Source organism: Culex quinquefasciatus, chromosome 2, assembly GCF_015732765.1.
Source record: "Culex quinquefasciatus strain JHB chromosome 2, VPISU_Cqui_1.0_pri_paternal, whole genome shotgun sequence".
Taxonomy (NCBI): domain Eukaryota; kingdom Metazoa; phylum Arthropoda; class Insecta; order Diptera; family Culicidae; genus Culex; species Culex quinquefasciatus.
This window is the reverse complement of record NC_051862.1, coordinates 154,896,489-154,910,328: the sequence shown is the minus strand read 5'-3', so window position 1 is coordinate 154,910,328 and position 13,840 is coordinate 154,896,489. Positions and strand designations below refer to the sequence as shown.

General features: G+C 40.7%; 3 protein-coding genes across 3 annotated transcripts; 2 read left to right on the top strand and 1 right to left on the bottom strand.

The window, feature by feature from the left end:
- Positions 1 to 373: 373 nt before the first annotated feature.
- Positions 374 to 2,956, bottom strand: LOC6036182 (conserved oligomeric Golgi complex subunit 4). Its single transcript, XM_001846177.2, has 2 exons — positions 583 to 2,956; positions 374 to 520 (listed from the first exon to the last, which is right to left on the bottom strand). Exons 1-2 carry the CDS (start codon positions 2,829 to 2,831, stop codon positions 478 to 480), a joined length of 2,292 nt encoding a protein of 763 aa, XP_001846229.2. The 5' UTR covers positions 2,832 to 2,956; the 3' UTR covers positions 374 to 477.
- Positions 2,957 to 8,877: 5,921 nt separating this feature from the next.
- LOC6036142 lies at positions 8,878 to 9,818 on the top strand. Its single transcript, XM_038254869.1, has 2 exons — positions 8,878 to 9,063; positions 9,133 to 9,818. Exon 2 carries the CDS (start codon positions 9,173 to 9,175, stop codon positions 9,575 to 9,577), a length of 405 nt encoding a protein of 134 aa, XP_038110797.1. The 5' UTR covers positions 8,878 to 9,063; positions 9,133 to 9,172; the 3' UTR covers positions 9,578 to 9,818.
- Positions 9,819 to 12,417: 2,599 nt separating this feature from the next.
- Positions 12,418 to 13,619, top strand: LOC6036145 (ATP synthase mitochondrial F1 complex assembly factor 2). Its single transcript, XM_038254419.1, has 4 exons — positions 12,418 to 12,605; positions 12,727 to 12,923; positions 12,983 to 13,093; positions 13,155 to 13,619. The coding sequence occupies exons 1-4, from the start codon at positions 12,533 to 12,535 to the stop codon at positions 13,593 to 13,595; spliced, it is 822 nt and encodes a 273-aa protein (XP_038110347.1). The 5' UTR covers positions 12,418 to 12,532; the 3' UTR covers positions 13,596 to 13,619.
- The last annotated feature ends 221 nt before the right edge of the window (positions 13,620 to 13,840 follow it).

Here is a 13,840-nt window from a genome sequence, read left to right as displayed (position 1 = left end):
AATTTTTCTAAGAATGCAGTCGCTTTTATTTTTCAAATACTTTAAAAAATACAACCATTCTTTTAAACATCTTTACAAAATCACGAATTTTCAAAAAAAGAGTTCTTTGGGTTTGAGCATTTTTTCAAACATGAGCCTTTCTTTATTTTTTAAAACAGAAGAATGAATCTATTGAAATATGATTCCAAACAACCGGACCTGAGTGCCGATTTTTTTAAATGCCACCTAAGGTAATAAGAAAAAATGAAAATTTTGGAATATTCCCCCTTGCTCGATTAGTTCTGCTGTTCGTAAAGCTAATTTATGACTTAAATCTGTTTTTTGTTAGTAAAGGAATTCGGTAGTTTTAGAACAACAATTACAATAACTTTGAATAAGCGCCTAACATATATTAATATGAATTATGTGCAATACCGTAGAGAATATATATTATATATTATAACTTTATTCATAAGAATTCTAGTAACAGTACGTACCTCAAAGCCTCAACTTCTTGATGTCCTCCATTCTAAAGTCAATCCTGCAAAATAAAAATTCAATTAATTTTTCATCCATTACCAACTATTTATCACAAATCCTCACCTCAACGCCAGCACGGTCCGCACCTCGCTCGGCGTCAACCGCCACGTCGCCGACGACGACTCCCAGTACTCGGGCAGCTCGGCGACGCTCTCCAGGTTCAGAATCGTGGCCAGCTGCAGCAGCTTGGCCAGTTTATCGCGCACCGACCAGGAGGTGGCCCCGGTTAGAAACGACGCCAGCGCGCGCGCCTCCTGATCCAGGACGAGTCCGCCGAGCCGGTTGAAGGTGGACTTTTTGATGGCGCGTTCGAGTCGGGCGGTGATTTCCGTCGTTACGATGCTGACGAGGGCGTCGTAATTGCGCGGGGTGAGGGAGGCCTTGAACATGGTCAGCATGCCGTCGATTTGCACGATCAGGAACTGGATGAAGGTTTCTCCGGCTTCGTACGTGGCCAGTTCCTCCTCGGTGAGGTTGTGGTTGTGGGCGATGAACTGATCGACCCAGGGGTGGAGGCGCGGTTTGATGGCGGCGGTGCGGAGTTGCTGCAGGCCAAAGTCGACGAGGGCTTTGAGGGAGTCGCCGACGGATTTTAGCAGCGAGAGACAACTTTCGAGCTTTTCCTTTTCGCGACTCGTCATGGCGGGGAAGTTGAGCTTGATTTCGTCGGCCATGGCGGAGTAAAGGGTTTCGATGAACTCGGTGGACATGTCGGCGTTGTTCAGCGCGGTTATGAACTTGGTACGGGCTTGATCGACGTCGCTGGTTTGGAGTCGGCCTTGTTGGATTGAGCTCTGCAGCGCGGACTGGGCGAGGTCCATGTAACCGGTGGGATAACCTGCTTTTAGGGGGGATTTGAGGGCGTTGAGGAAGTCTTGCTCCAGACAGCTGGCTGCGTTGTTGATCACGGCGCAGATTCCGTCCAGCGATTGCGTCCCGTTTGACCTACGAATGCACTTGCGGATGATGAAGAACACGTCATCCAACATGCTGGAACATTGCTGCCCTTGTTCCAGATTGTCCAGGGCGATCGCTTTCAAGACGCTTTCCTCCATGAAGTAGCGTTCAAAGAGAAGGTAGGTTCCAAGAACTTCCTGCATTTGCGTGCTCAGGCGGCTCTTTTGCAGGATTTCGTTCAACTCGTTTAGCTTGCCGTCTTTCGCCTCCTGGTCGAGGGAGCTCTTCTCGAGGTCATTCGCACATCTCCGCCGGATAAACTTTACGTAAAGCTCCGCCCTGGAATGTATAATCGTAATCTCTCCAATCAACGCGTCGATGTCCTTCGCGTTCAGCTTGTCCATCGAACCGCCACCCGACGGCTTCCGATAATGTCCCATGGCCGCCGTATTCCCGGAGTTTTTGATAAAGTCATTGATCTGCGCCACTCGCCGGCCAATCTGCCGATTCTTGTTGAACTCCAACACCAACTTGACGACCTCGTCGTCGCACTCACGTTGCAAAATGGCAATCACCGGCACCAACCGACCCGCACCGTAGCAGTTCTCGATAATCGCCTGGTTGACTTCAACGACTCGGGCAATGTTCTCCAACAGCACAGTCAACGTGTCCGAATACGCAACCGTCGTACGCTTCTCAGCCTTGGCAATGTCCATTGACGAGCGCAGCTCCTTCTGCGCTTTCGCCTGCAGCTTCGTACAAATATACGTCATAAACTTGGCCAACCCCTCGTCGTGCATCCCGAGCAAAGGAAATATCTTAAAGAACCGCTCCACCGAAGCCAAATCGTCCTTCTTAACCGCTTCGTCAAACTTCAAATTCACAACCTGCCGAATCTGCGTCGCCGCCTGTTCCAGCGTCGAAACCGCCTTACTGACCGACGTTACCGACCCCGACACATCGTCCGCCGTCTTCTGCAGCAGGTTCTTATCCATCGCCAGAAACCGATTAACATGCACCGCCCCCTTCTCAAAGTCCTCCTCCTTAATAGCCGTTATGACGCCCTGGCTGCACAGCTGCAAATCAATCAAATCGTGCACCCGCTGCTGGCACTCCGAAACCCGGCTGCGAGCCTCGTCCAACCGGCGCACCTTCGCGCTAACCTTCTCCGCCAGCTGGGACGTGTGGTCAATCTGGGTGGACAGATTGCGCGTCTTGTCCCCGACCACGCCCAACCCGGCCAGCGCCAGCCCGATGTTACGCATTTTACCCTCCAACTGGCACTGCTGGGACAGAATCTCCTCCAGCCGGGAGTCGACATCTTTCTCCCTGGAAGCGATCCTCCGGCAGGCCTCCTCGATGCCCTCCTGCGTGCTGATGTCACAGTCTTCCACGAGCGATTCCAGCTTGATCATGGCGGCTAGGATTTTATCCTTGATTTTTATTCGATCAATTGCACAAAATCAGAACCGGAGAAAAGCGATTTATTTACGAAGAAAACTTGAAAATTCATTTGACTTGTTGGCAAATAAAAAAATCACAACACGCAACTGTCAGTGCGGTGCCAAAACATCTGATTGCACGCTGAATAAATTTAGGTTATTTTTGGGTAAACATCCTTTGAAACATTTCTCAGTGCACGGTGAGAAACGACATGTAGCAAAAATCGGTCAAAATAAAATCAAGAAAATTTACTTTGTTTCATTTTGATTTATTATTTCTTTTTATTGGGGAACAGCACGAATTTCCATCGAACATTTAATGTTGGCATGGCAAACCTTTGTATTACAACTTTTAAAGGCTTCAACTGAAATTGAGTAGAAAAAAAGTTCGTTGGTCAAAGTGAGGCAAGTTTCCTTCGAATGCTCTGCAAAATTGTTTGTTTTAATAGTGACAATTGAAGAAACGGCAAATTGGGTGAAAATTAAAAATTCAATCTTTCCAAACATATGACACTGAAAATATGCCACACTTTTTATTCAAGTGTCCAAACACTTGAATGATTGAATAAAGTCACATCGTAGATCTAATTGGTTTGTGTTTCAACATCAATCCAATCCACTATCAAATGCAAGTGTTTAGGCGGTTGACTTTTTGGTATTTTTTAACATGTTATTTTCATTCGGGTGGCTCAAGCTTTTCAATTGTTTTGCTCATGAATTTGTCCCACCTTCTTGAACTATTCAAAGTGATGAGCAAAACACTTGAAAATGATCTTAAGATCTACCCAAAACAGGCACTATTCAAAGTCAACGTGATTATCCACATGAATTTAATTTGTTTCACTGATTGATTTTTGCGCGACTTTCATCGAAGGCTAGAAGCGAGGCAAGAACCAATAGCACAAAAACTCTCCCGTCTTCAACCGGCCGGCCGGCGCAGTGGTAGCGTGCACGACTAGCAAGCGAGAACCTGTAAATCGCTTGTACGTAATTTTATTTTTCAACACCATTTAAAATTCAAGTGTTTGGCTATTGACATTATTTCATGGCCAATCACCGAAATTTCAAGTGTTTTGCGATTGATATTTGAGTGCTCTGTACAGCAGGGCCAGATCATGTGTAGAACACTTCGTTGAGCTGTGTAAGTTTTGCTCAGTGGAGAATTTACCCATAGGGACCATCCATAAATCACGTGGACACTTGGGGTGGAAGGAAGGTAAGCGATTGTTCACGCTCCACGCAATCTACCACATAAGGCATTCTAGTCAGAAATTTACTAACACATTCAAAGTATGTTTACATTACAGCTGGACGTTTGTTTGCATCAGGTTTCCTATCTCTTTCTAGCAAAAGTTTTTTGTCCGGCGACTTCTAGCTGGATTTTTTGATTGATAGCTCGATATGTCAGACAACATACTTCGCAGGGCTGTGACAGCTCGAGCTCGATGATTGTTTGCATCAGGACACCGTGACGAGCAGTTCTTAATTTTTGGGTTAAATTATATTTTTTTCACTGGGCCTAGAATGGCTTATAAGGCTTTCTAGGCTTTCTAGGCCCAGTGAAAAAAATATAATTTAACCCAAAAATGACGAGCCTCTCGTCACAGTGTCCTGATGCAAACAATGATCGAGCTCGAGCTGTCACAGCCCTGCGAAGCAAGGCTGTATATCATAGGTACTCGCGATCTTCCTTTGCATTAGTGTGAGTGCATGACTCCGTGCCACTAAAACCAAAACAATAACAAACGAACAATGGACCGTGCCAGGAAAACCAAAACATAAACAATGTCAGTGTCAGTAGAGTGAGAGAGTCAGAGATAACGATTTTGACAACCGCACTACTACACACTCAATCGCGAGTACCTTATGGTACGTTCGTTTGAGGGCTAGTTCCGCACTGAGTGCCGCACTCAGAGCTGTCAAAGTGTTTGTTTGAAGAAACTCGCGCTAGTTCCGCACGAGTTTCGCCGCCATCTTGGAACTGAAACTCTAGTGTCGCACTCGATATTTTTTCAGTTTCATGCGAGTTCCATGCACACTGAAAAAGAATGTTCGTTTGAACCAAAACTGGCACCGACGAGTGTGGCACTCAGTGCCGCACTGGCTGTTCAAACGAACGTACCATTAGGTAGAAAGCCATGCCTGCGAAGTATATTGACTGACATATCGGGTGGCCAGTCAAAAAAACCAGCTAGAAGTCGCCTGACAAAAAACTTTTGCTAGAAAGAGATAGGAAACCTGATGCAAACAAACGTCCAACTGTAATGTAAACATACTTTGAATGTGTTGGTAAATTTATGACTAGAAAGCCTTATTGATCGCACAAAAAAAAAATTACTATCCAGATTTTTTTTACTCTGTAATCAATATGTCAAATGATGTACCAAGTAGGTGAATAACCATTTCATCCCTCATCCGATAAATTATCAAAAAAATATTTAAAATACTTCTAAACGAAAATTTAAACAATAAAATTTAGAACTAAAACCAAACTAAAACACATAAAATTTACATGGAATTTTCCGAGGATTCCGAATATGTAAAAATTGAGCCCAAAAAGTGCCGTCTTGGGGTTGAAAGTTTGTAATAGCAAAATTGTAAAACTACGAAAAAATTGCGATCGTTCAGAAAGTTCATACCATAGGCTTAAAGTCTACAGATTGTCAAGGGAAACAGATTTGCCAATGTTTGACAGATCCAAACGCGCTGGACACCAACCGCCCTTTACGCCCAGCAAAGCTGGCAAAACGTACGTTGCCAGTGCCAATTTATTTTGCATCGATCAATCTGTTTCCCTTGACAATCTGCATTATATATTGAGGTCTTAAAAAATCAATTTTTAACAGTAATTTGCAAAAGCTATGAGAAAAAGTCATAAACATTCCGGATCTGTAAGGCACATTTTAAAGTGCTTGAAAAGACCTTTCAAATGTAACCAAGAGAGTTGGATTTCATCGAGTTGTACGGAAATGCGAGGAATTTTAAGATGTTTGATGTTTTTGGACCTCAATCCTCAATGCTCGTTTTACCGTTGGCATGGTTTTATTTTATATATAGACAAACAAAAAAACCGAGCTAAATTTACAAAAAACTACCTCTTATGTAAAAGATTTTTAAGTAAACCTCACAGCCACAACCATTATATTTAATTAATTACTTTTGCTTAGACAATAATTCTTCTCAGAAAAGTGACCTCCCATATTGTGACTTGTGCTATTTTACCTGCAAATAACACTGGTAAAATCGAAATTCCTCCCGATCACAATGAAATTATTTTTTTATGCTTTCAATTTACCATTTGCTTAAGAGTGGTGGTACGAGAACTTTTTCTATATATTTTTTAAAATATGATTCAAAAGAAACAATTTTTTCGATTCGCTGTTATTTCATTCGCAATTCGCAATTTCGCAATTTTCAGTGTAAGAACGGGCCTTGACCGATCTTATGCACCAGGTTCCCGACGAACACGCACTGCCCTTACACCTACATCTTACCCTTGCTCTGAGTCAGTACGAGCAGCACGCTAGAACACGCTTTGAGTGTTCGTGCCAGGCATGCACACCTTCTTTTCCGGTTACGCATTTTAACTCGGCCGGGGGTGGTACATTACGTAGGGTTTGATGTAAGTATAAGCACCTAACCATTTATAGTGTGCCTATCAATTTTCAGTAAAGCAAAAAACTGTTTAATTTTTAGTTTGAATTCAAAAACTAATTGTTATTTTACTGTGTATTGTTTTCTCCTGAAATCTTTCCTAGTGTTGAGTCGTGTTTATCTGTTGCTATTTCTTCTGTCGCGGTGTTTTGTTACAATGTTTTGAACCTAAGCATGTTATTAAAAATGTTTACCAAAAGTACAATAACGTTGTGTGTGACTTTGATCATTCAATATATTGAGTAAGGACTCAAACCTTACTTGTTTGAAGAAAAGGGCGTAGATTAAAACAATAGACAATAAAGGAAAGCAAACTACATAAAGTTCGATACTGAAAGAATAAGTGTATGTTGAAGGAAAGAAGAGTAAGAGCTGTATGAAGTAGATTAAAAATATAGGCAATAATTTATGAAAAAAGCTATCTGATAAAGGATAAATAATATAATATAAGCTTAGATAGCATTAATGACAACTTCAGGAGCCGATTGGGGATGTTAGGGAAAACACATAGCAGTTAAAACTGGCAAATAAAGTAGAGGAGACTTGACAGATAAGTGAAACAGGACTAAAGTAGTTGGAGATAAGAAGAAGAGATACTCCGAGTTGCGATGTTCTAGGTACATCCACAACAGTTCGTTCAACATGCTGTGGATCAAAACAATACCTTCTACAATCACAAATTACTTCCCTTTCCCACATTGCCGCTTTATGATGTAGTCCATGCTCTGCAAAGAAAGGGATGTTAGTAAAATATAAACACTATAAAATATCGATACAGTTACTTTCGTGAACCTGAGTGACATCAGGGTTTCTTATGTTGTTGCTGTTGTCTCCAGTGTGATAATATCACTCCAAAGTGGTTGTCGTGGTGCAATCGTTCTCCAACCGCAGGCCCAGACACGACATGAAAATGGAAACAAACAAAAACAAAACAAAACAAAACAAAAAGATGCATTAGTATAAGAAAATAAGAGAAACGAAAGATCATGCAATCAAAATAAAATGGTGGATAGTAAACAGAAGCCGAATTAGAAAATCAGTAATACATAATAAAGAAATAGAAGATAGATAGTAGCTGAAAGGGGAAAGAAGAGAAACCCCGTATTGCGATGTATCAGGTACATCCACAACAGTTAACTCAACATGCTGTGAATCAAAACAATACCGTCTACAATCTTCCCTTCCCACATTGCGCATCCCTTTCTTTTGGCCGTCTCTACTCTGACCCTCGCTGGTCAAAGGTTTACGAGTTCGTTTCCACAGGCCACCAGCGAGGTCACGTGTTGTCATCATGATGACGAAACCAAGCCAACGTGGAGGTAAGAAAATGGGTAACTTGCAAGGAACCAGAGCAGCTGTTTTGACCAAGGTCTAGGTCAGCTAACAGCACTACGGGTGTAGTTCCGCTCCTTCCAGGATGTTCCTCACCGGGTGTCAACCGAAAAGGTATCATTTCACCCTTGGCCTGCGATTCGCTGTTATTTCATTGCTAACATTTCAAAAAAGCGCCATTATCATATCTTTTGCGTGAGGCATAGGACTACTGGAAATGTTAGCGATGATTTATACAATGTTGTACATGATAATAATTTCATTAAGGCATAACAAGAGACTTTGCATTCACTTGCAGTTCATTAACTATTATTTTTATTCGATGTTACCGTTTAATTTGCAGAGCATTCCATTATATCTCCATTCGAATTTGAAAATTCAAATAATCTTATCCAGAAAACTGATAGCGATAAAACGCTTAATGCCCTCCCTCTATTGTGTTTTAATGGGATTAAAATTTATAATCAGTTTGACGACAATTATTTAACGGTCAATTGATTTTTAATCCGAAAACATTTAGATTAGCAAGCATTCAGATTAGCGGATATTTTGATTTGTCACATTCAGGTTGTAAAATAAGGCATGCATTCTGATAGCAATGACTTTTAAAAATTCATGGCTATTAATTTCTATTTAATTTATTTATTTGATTATCTGTCAATTAATGTTTGGCAGATATAAATAAATTTCGTAATATTGAGTCAATCGTATGATGAGTCAATCCTCTTCCAAAAGAAGAAATTTCCTGTTGTTTTCCAGGAAGCATAAATCCTCAAAAAGATAATTGACAACAATACCTCACCTAGTTTTTCAAAGCTGATTTCTTACAGCCGACCCAGGTAACACGTGTAGATACGGCCTGAAACAAAACAGTGTAAGCATTTTTTTATCTCGTTTCCGTCCTAACTCTATTTTGATGATAAAATCACACAGTGCTGCGAATTTCCAACTGGTCTCTTCCAGGAGGCATGTTATCTTGCCCAGCGGTTTGGGTGACTTATCGTAGCAACAAAATTTAGCGAAAACGCGGTCTCCCCATATGCAGATGTTACTCAACGCTCATTTCGATTTTAGCCTTGCTGGCATATGGTTCACTCACGTTTTCGGGTTGAATTTAAAGTTTAGGCATTTCTGAGTTTGCTGGGCATTTTGAAGGTTCTAAATACTACGTCGTTCAGAGTTAATCTCTCTGAGCATTATAATAACATTGCTGTTAAAGGTAATTACATCAGTAAACATATTATATTGTCTTGTTTTTAACACTTTATCTGAAATTTGTTTATTTTAGGAACTAGTCACAGACAATCTGTCGGTAATAGATCGTCACAATGGGAACAATGGACTTAATAACAGTGATTTGGTACGTCGCCACCCTGATTGCGCTGATATCGTTCTTCGTCGTCATGGCGTGCGCCGATTCAACCAGATGCTTCTCAACGAAACCACCTGATGAAGAGATACCACCGCCCCCAACTCCGGCGCCCTCGTATCGGTTGTTTGCGCCACCGAGCTACGAGTCGGTCATCGCAGCGAAGCAAAACAACATTTTCATTATCTCCGTAAACGCCGGCGAAGGCGGAGAGCAGCGTGGTCACATGACTGAAAATTTAGTGACTAATCTCTCGAGTGTGATAGAAACTAGCGAGGAACCTAACCGACCAGTTAGTCCAACATCCAGTGCACCGGCAGTGTGTCCAAGATGTTCTCGAAGTTCGCTATCAGTGAATGTGTAAATTAGATAGAAATGAGTTTAATTAGCTAGGTTAAGATATTTTTAAATTTGAAACTGCTTCAAGCAGAACTGTGATTTTAAGTTGGTGGTCTATTATTCGTAATATTCAACGATAACTTCTTCGTGAAACAGGTGTACAAATTGGATAGAAAATGATTCAACGCTGAAGTTACAATTCGCCACCCTAAATGTGAGATATCGCAAATCATACTTAAATGCGGTATATTTTGTGCGCATTGTGATATGAATCGATCCAGTCCGATAATCGGGCTGGATTTACCATCAAATGTGTCAGTGCAATAACGTAATTCTGATAAGAGTTGTGATGCAGACTGAAAAGATAAGAAAACTAGTATTGTGGTTGTTTGACAGAGTTTCCTCAAGCTTCATTCATTCTGGGGAGATAAGAGCCGAAGCAACACACCCTCAGCTAATTTACGTAGTGTATTTTGGTAAACTTGTCTTACTTAGTTAGATAAGCGCTGATAAATAAATTTATATAATAAACGACAAATTTTTCATTCTAAATTATATGTGCCTTTCGTTCTTTCATCTAAATCATCTAATTCAATACAATGGTCAAAACTGTGAAAAATGTTTACAGCAAAGTTCGCGAGCATCTGTAGACAAGTCTCCAAAAGTGGCGACTATTATCGCTACGAGTTCGACTCATCACCCGGTTTCGCTTTATCTGACAGACGCTTCTTCATTTGACGTCATCGTAATTTTGATTAGTCGGATCTATCAAGACAACCTGGCCTTGCACACGTCGTGTTTGTTTGTCTACAATATCTATGCCATCGTCTATAGTAACAATGCCAGATGATTCGATGTTTGTAAGGTAGAGTCAGATCTAATCTTAATTGTGACCAAGTGAAAGTGGATTGTAAACGAAGCACAATGGAATCACTTGTTTGCCAAAAAATAGATACGAAGCGTTGTTTGTGATAATTTAAATGAAATCTCCCACGATACGTCCACATCTCGTTCTTCGGATGATGGACTACAAACAAAATCATCGCTTATTTTTATCACGCCCCTATCTACTGTTATTTTTCATTTAGTAGGATCTCTCAGGTAAGTGCTAATTAAACGATCTCAACACATTTCAACATTCCTAAACATTTGAGGCAATGTGTTGTAAGGATGTATTATGTTCATTAGGGAACAAAAAATGATCAAATTTCTATTTTTATGTTATGACAATGTTAAAACAACCCCCAAAATAAGGTTTATGGCGATTGGTTCAGTAAAAGATTTGCGCCAAACGATCTAAATTAAAAACTTAGGTAAAAGACCAACTTAAACATATATTAGATTTTTTTTTTTAAATCATCAAATAAAAAAAAAATGCCATAAGGGGGGAAACAATTTTCTGCTACTTTGCACTCTGCCAAATTAATTTTGACCAACATGTGCCATAGCTCAAAAGATGGATTTTTGTTAAACCTGAAACTTTGCCGAAGTTACCAAATCGATCACAAAATCCGTTCTCAAGATGAAGATTTTTGAATATTTAATAGCCTTTTTGAATAGACGTTGCCAAAATTATATGGAAACATGTATGGATGCAACGTAAATTACTTCAATGGTCATAAGGAAAGTACACACAAAGTTTCATTCAAATCAAAAATGCAAAAAAACGATGTCCGAAGTCTAAAAGAATTGCTCAATGACACTTTATACGACCAAAAAAGGGTTTGAAAAATAAGAGATCAAGTCTCTTCTCCGACATCTCTTTCCAAGGGATCCATAGTTAATCCACCGCGAATGTCCAGTTGTTAACAATCTTCTTTTTATTTCATTCAAATCAAAAAGATAGATGTTTTTTAAAACTTTTTTTTTATCATTGTACAAATCAAACAAACCCATTTGGGTCAAAAGTGAAGTTTAAATTGCGCATTTTGTTATTTGCAATCATAAAGCTTATTTTTGTGTTTGAAAGGGTTTTTTAAAATCAATTTTGAAAAATCAACTGTCCGGCCTTTCATGACAGGAAGCATCACAGGAAATCATAGTTTATCCATTGTCAAATGTTGGCTAGTCAATTTCAATAGGGTCCTTAAGCCCTATGTCAATTTTTAAGTAGAACTATCCAAAATACTCCACCGCAAGACGCAAGATCACCTTTATTTTTTATGTTAATGAAAAAAAAAACTGGCAAGACAACCTTTTGGAGCAAAGTGTCGAAATTTCGCTATTTCTCACTCCGTTGCAACGTCACAGAGAAATAAATATAGAAAATAAAAATTTAGACTTGACATTTTTATCCGTATTTATTTCTTGTATATAATAAAAAAAAATATCCAAATCTGCAATAATATTTAAGATTTAAAATAGTTTTGATATCACACGAGACAGATTTCGACAAAAGAAGGAACGCCGGAATGCGTCTTTTGCTTTGTTTTTTTTTTTCAGTCAGGACTTTTTTTGTTCCGTTAAGGCTAGTACGCTGATCGGAAGGAAAGGGGTCAAGAAACAGCTTTACGAACAGCAGAACAAAGAAGAGGGAACGATTTCTTGGGGCTTTTCTTCGCCCTCTCTGGCTTGCTTACTCTGCCGCTGTTGCCCATTTGAAATTTTTCTTGACCGATTCCTTCCGAAGTGCGCTTTAAACTTTTGAGTTTAAGTTCCGTTAAATTTTCTCAAAATTTGATAATTTTGAAAGTCAGTTTTAAAATTGAAATAATCATACTTTGCTGTTGATTCAAGATTGAAATAAAATGATTTAGAGTAATTGTTATTATCCGTGCACCTCCCAATTTTCTTGAAATATTTCAGCACATAAACAATTCAAAAGATTCCGAAGGGCGGCTTTGATATCACGAACTGTCATATTCACGTGCGCTGATCGTTTGTTTACGACCGGTTTAGCTCGTTTGTTTGTTGAAAATAGTGCAGATTTCAAGAAAAATCCTAGAATAAGTGAATAAACACTAATATTATTCCATAAAAAATGTTCCAAAATACCATCAAACTCATCTCCCGGTTATGCAGCCCCATAGTTCAAACCAGCATCCGACATTACCGTGAGTATTTGCAACTTATGTAACATTCGGCAAACTTCAAACATTTTCATCATCCTGCACCAAAAAAAAACCCCCCTGATGGACTTCACCATACTAATTCTAACCGGCCACCCCCGCACAGCGGCCCCAGTGAAGCGCTTCTACCGCAAAACCGGCATCATCTCCAGCAACGGGCGGTACGAGATTACGCTGGACCAGCGCAAGCTCAAGACGCCGAAGGGAGCGCCGTTCTACGTCGAGAGTGAACCGCTGGCCGTGGCCGTCGCCACCGAGTGGGACGCCCAGAAGGAGACGATCGACCGGTCCAGCATGCATCTGGTGAGGACGGAGGTTTGGACTTGGATTGAGATTTTAATATCTGTTGATTTTCTTTTCAGACGGCCCTCAGCAGTACGGTTCTGGACAATCCCAGCGGGTTGAATAAAATGGACATTGTAAATTATCTTGTGAATTACATCAGCACAGACGCGATTCTGTATCATTCGAGTGTGAGTTGTAACAGTAACTTAATAGTGTTTATCTAGAAACAAATAAATGCTAATATTCCAGCACGAACAACGCCTGAAAGAACTTCAGCTGGCCGAGTGGAGTCCGATCGTCGACTGGTTCAACAAGCGGTACGACGTGGAACTGAAGGCCACCGATGGGCTGGAAGTGCCCAGCTTTCCGCCGGGTACGGCCATGAACATCAGCCGATATCTTTCCTCCTACAACGAGGCTGCCCTGAACGGATTTATGTTCGCCACGGACACACTCAAGTCGGTCGTGCTGACCTGCGCCTGCATGGATCGGTTCATAAGTGTGGAAAAGGCTGTTCTGTTGACCCGGCTTGAGGAAGAGTACCAGCTGGGTCACTGGGGAAGGGTAGAGTGGGCGCACGATATGCAGCAGTTGGAGTCGCAGGCGCGACTTGCGGCCGCGGTCATGTTTGTGCACTTTAACTCGAGTAATGCGTTTGTGAAGCAGAAGATTGCCGTCGGGGAGATTTAGACGGAATAAAGTTTATTGTGCAAATAAATAAAAATCGTTTTTAACTATTTTTGAATGCCTTCAACGGAACTTTTTTTTTAATTTGGATGAAACTTTGTCTACGCATTCCCTTAGACAAAAGAAGTAAATTTGCATGATTAGTTTTTCCATACTAGTCTCCATACAATTTTAGGGGCTGGTCATACAAAATGGTATGTAATGCATGAAATTCTGTATCTTGAGAAAGGGTTTTCTGATCGATTTGG

Coding starts and splice junctions, on each gene's coding strand:
- LOC6036182 (XM_001846177.2), bottom strand. CDS start 2,831: ATGATCAAGCTGGAATCGCTCGTGGAAGACTGTGACATCAGCACGCAG. Junction 521..582: donor CGGACCGTGCTGGCGTTGAG/GTGAGGATTTGT, acceptor TTTATTTTGCAG/GATTGACTTTAGAATGGAGG.
- LOC6036142 (XM_038254869.1), top strand. CDS start 9,173: ATGGGAACAATGGACTTAATAACAGTGATTTGGTACGTCGCCACCCTG.
- LOC6036145 (XM_038254419.1), top strand. CDS start 12,533: ATGTTCCAAAATACCATCAAACTCATCTCCCGGTTATGCAGCCCCATA. Junction 12,606..12,726: donor AACCAGCATCCGACATTACC/GTGAGTATTTGC, acceptor ACCCCCGCACAG/CGGCCCCAGTGAAGCGCTTC. Junction 13,094..13,154: donor CGATTCTGTATCATTCGAGT/GTGAGTTGTAAC, acceptor CTAATATTCCAG/CACGAACAACGCCTGAAAGA.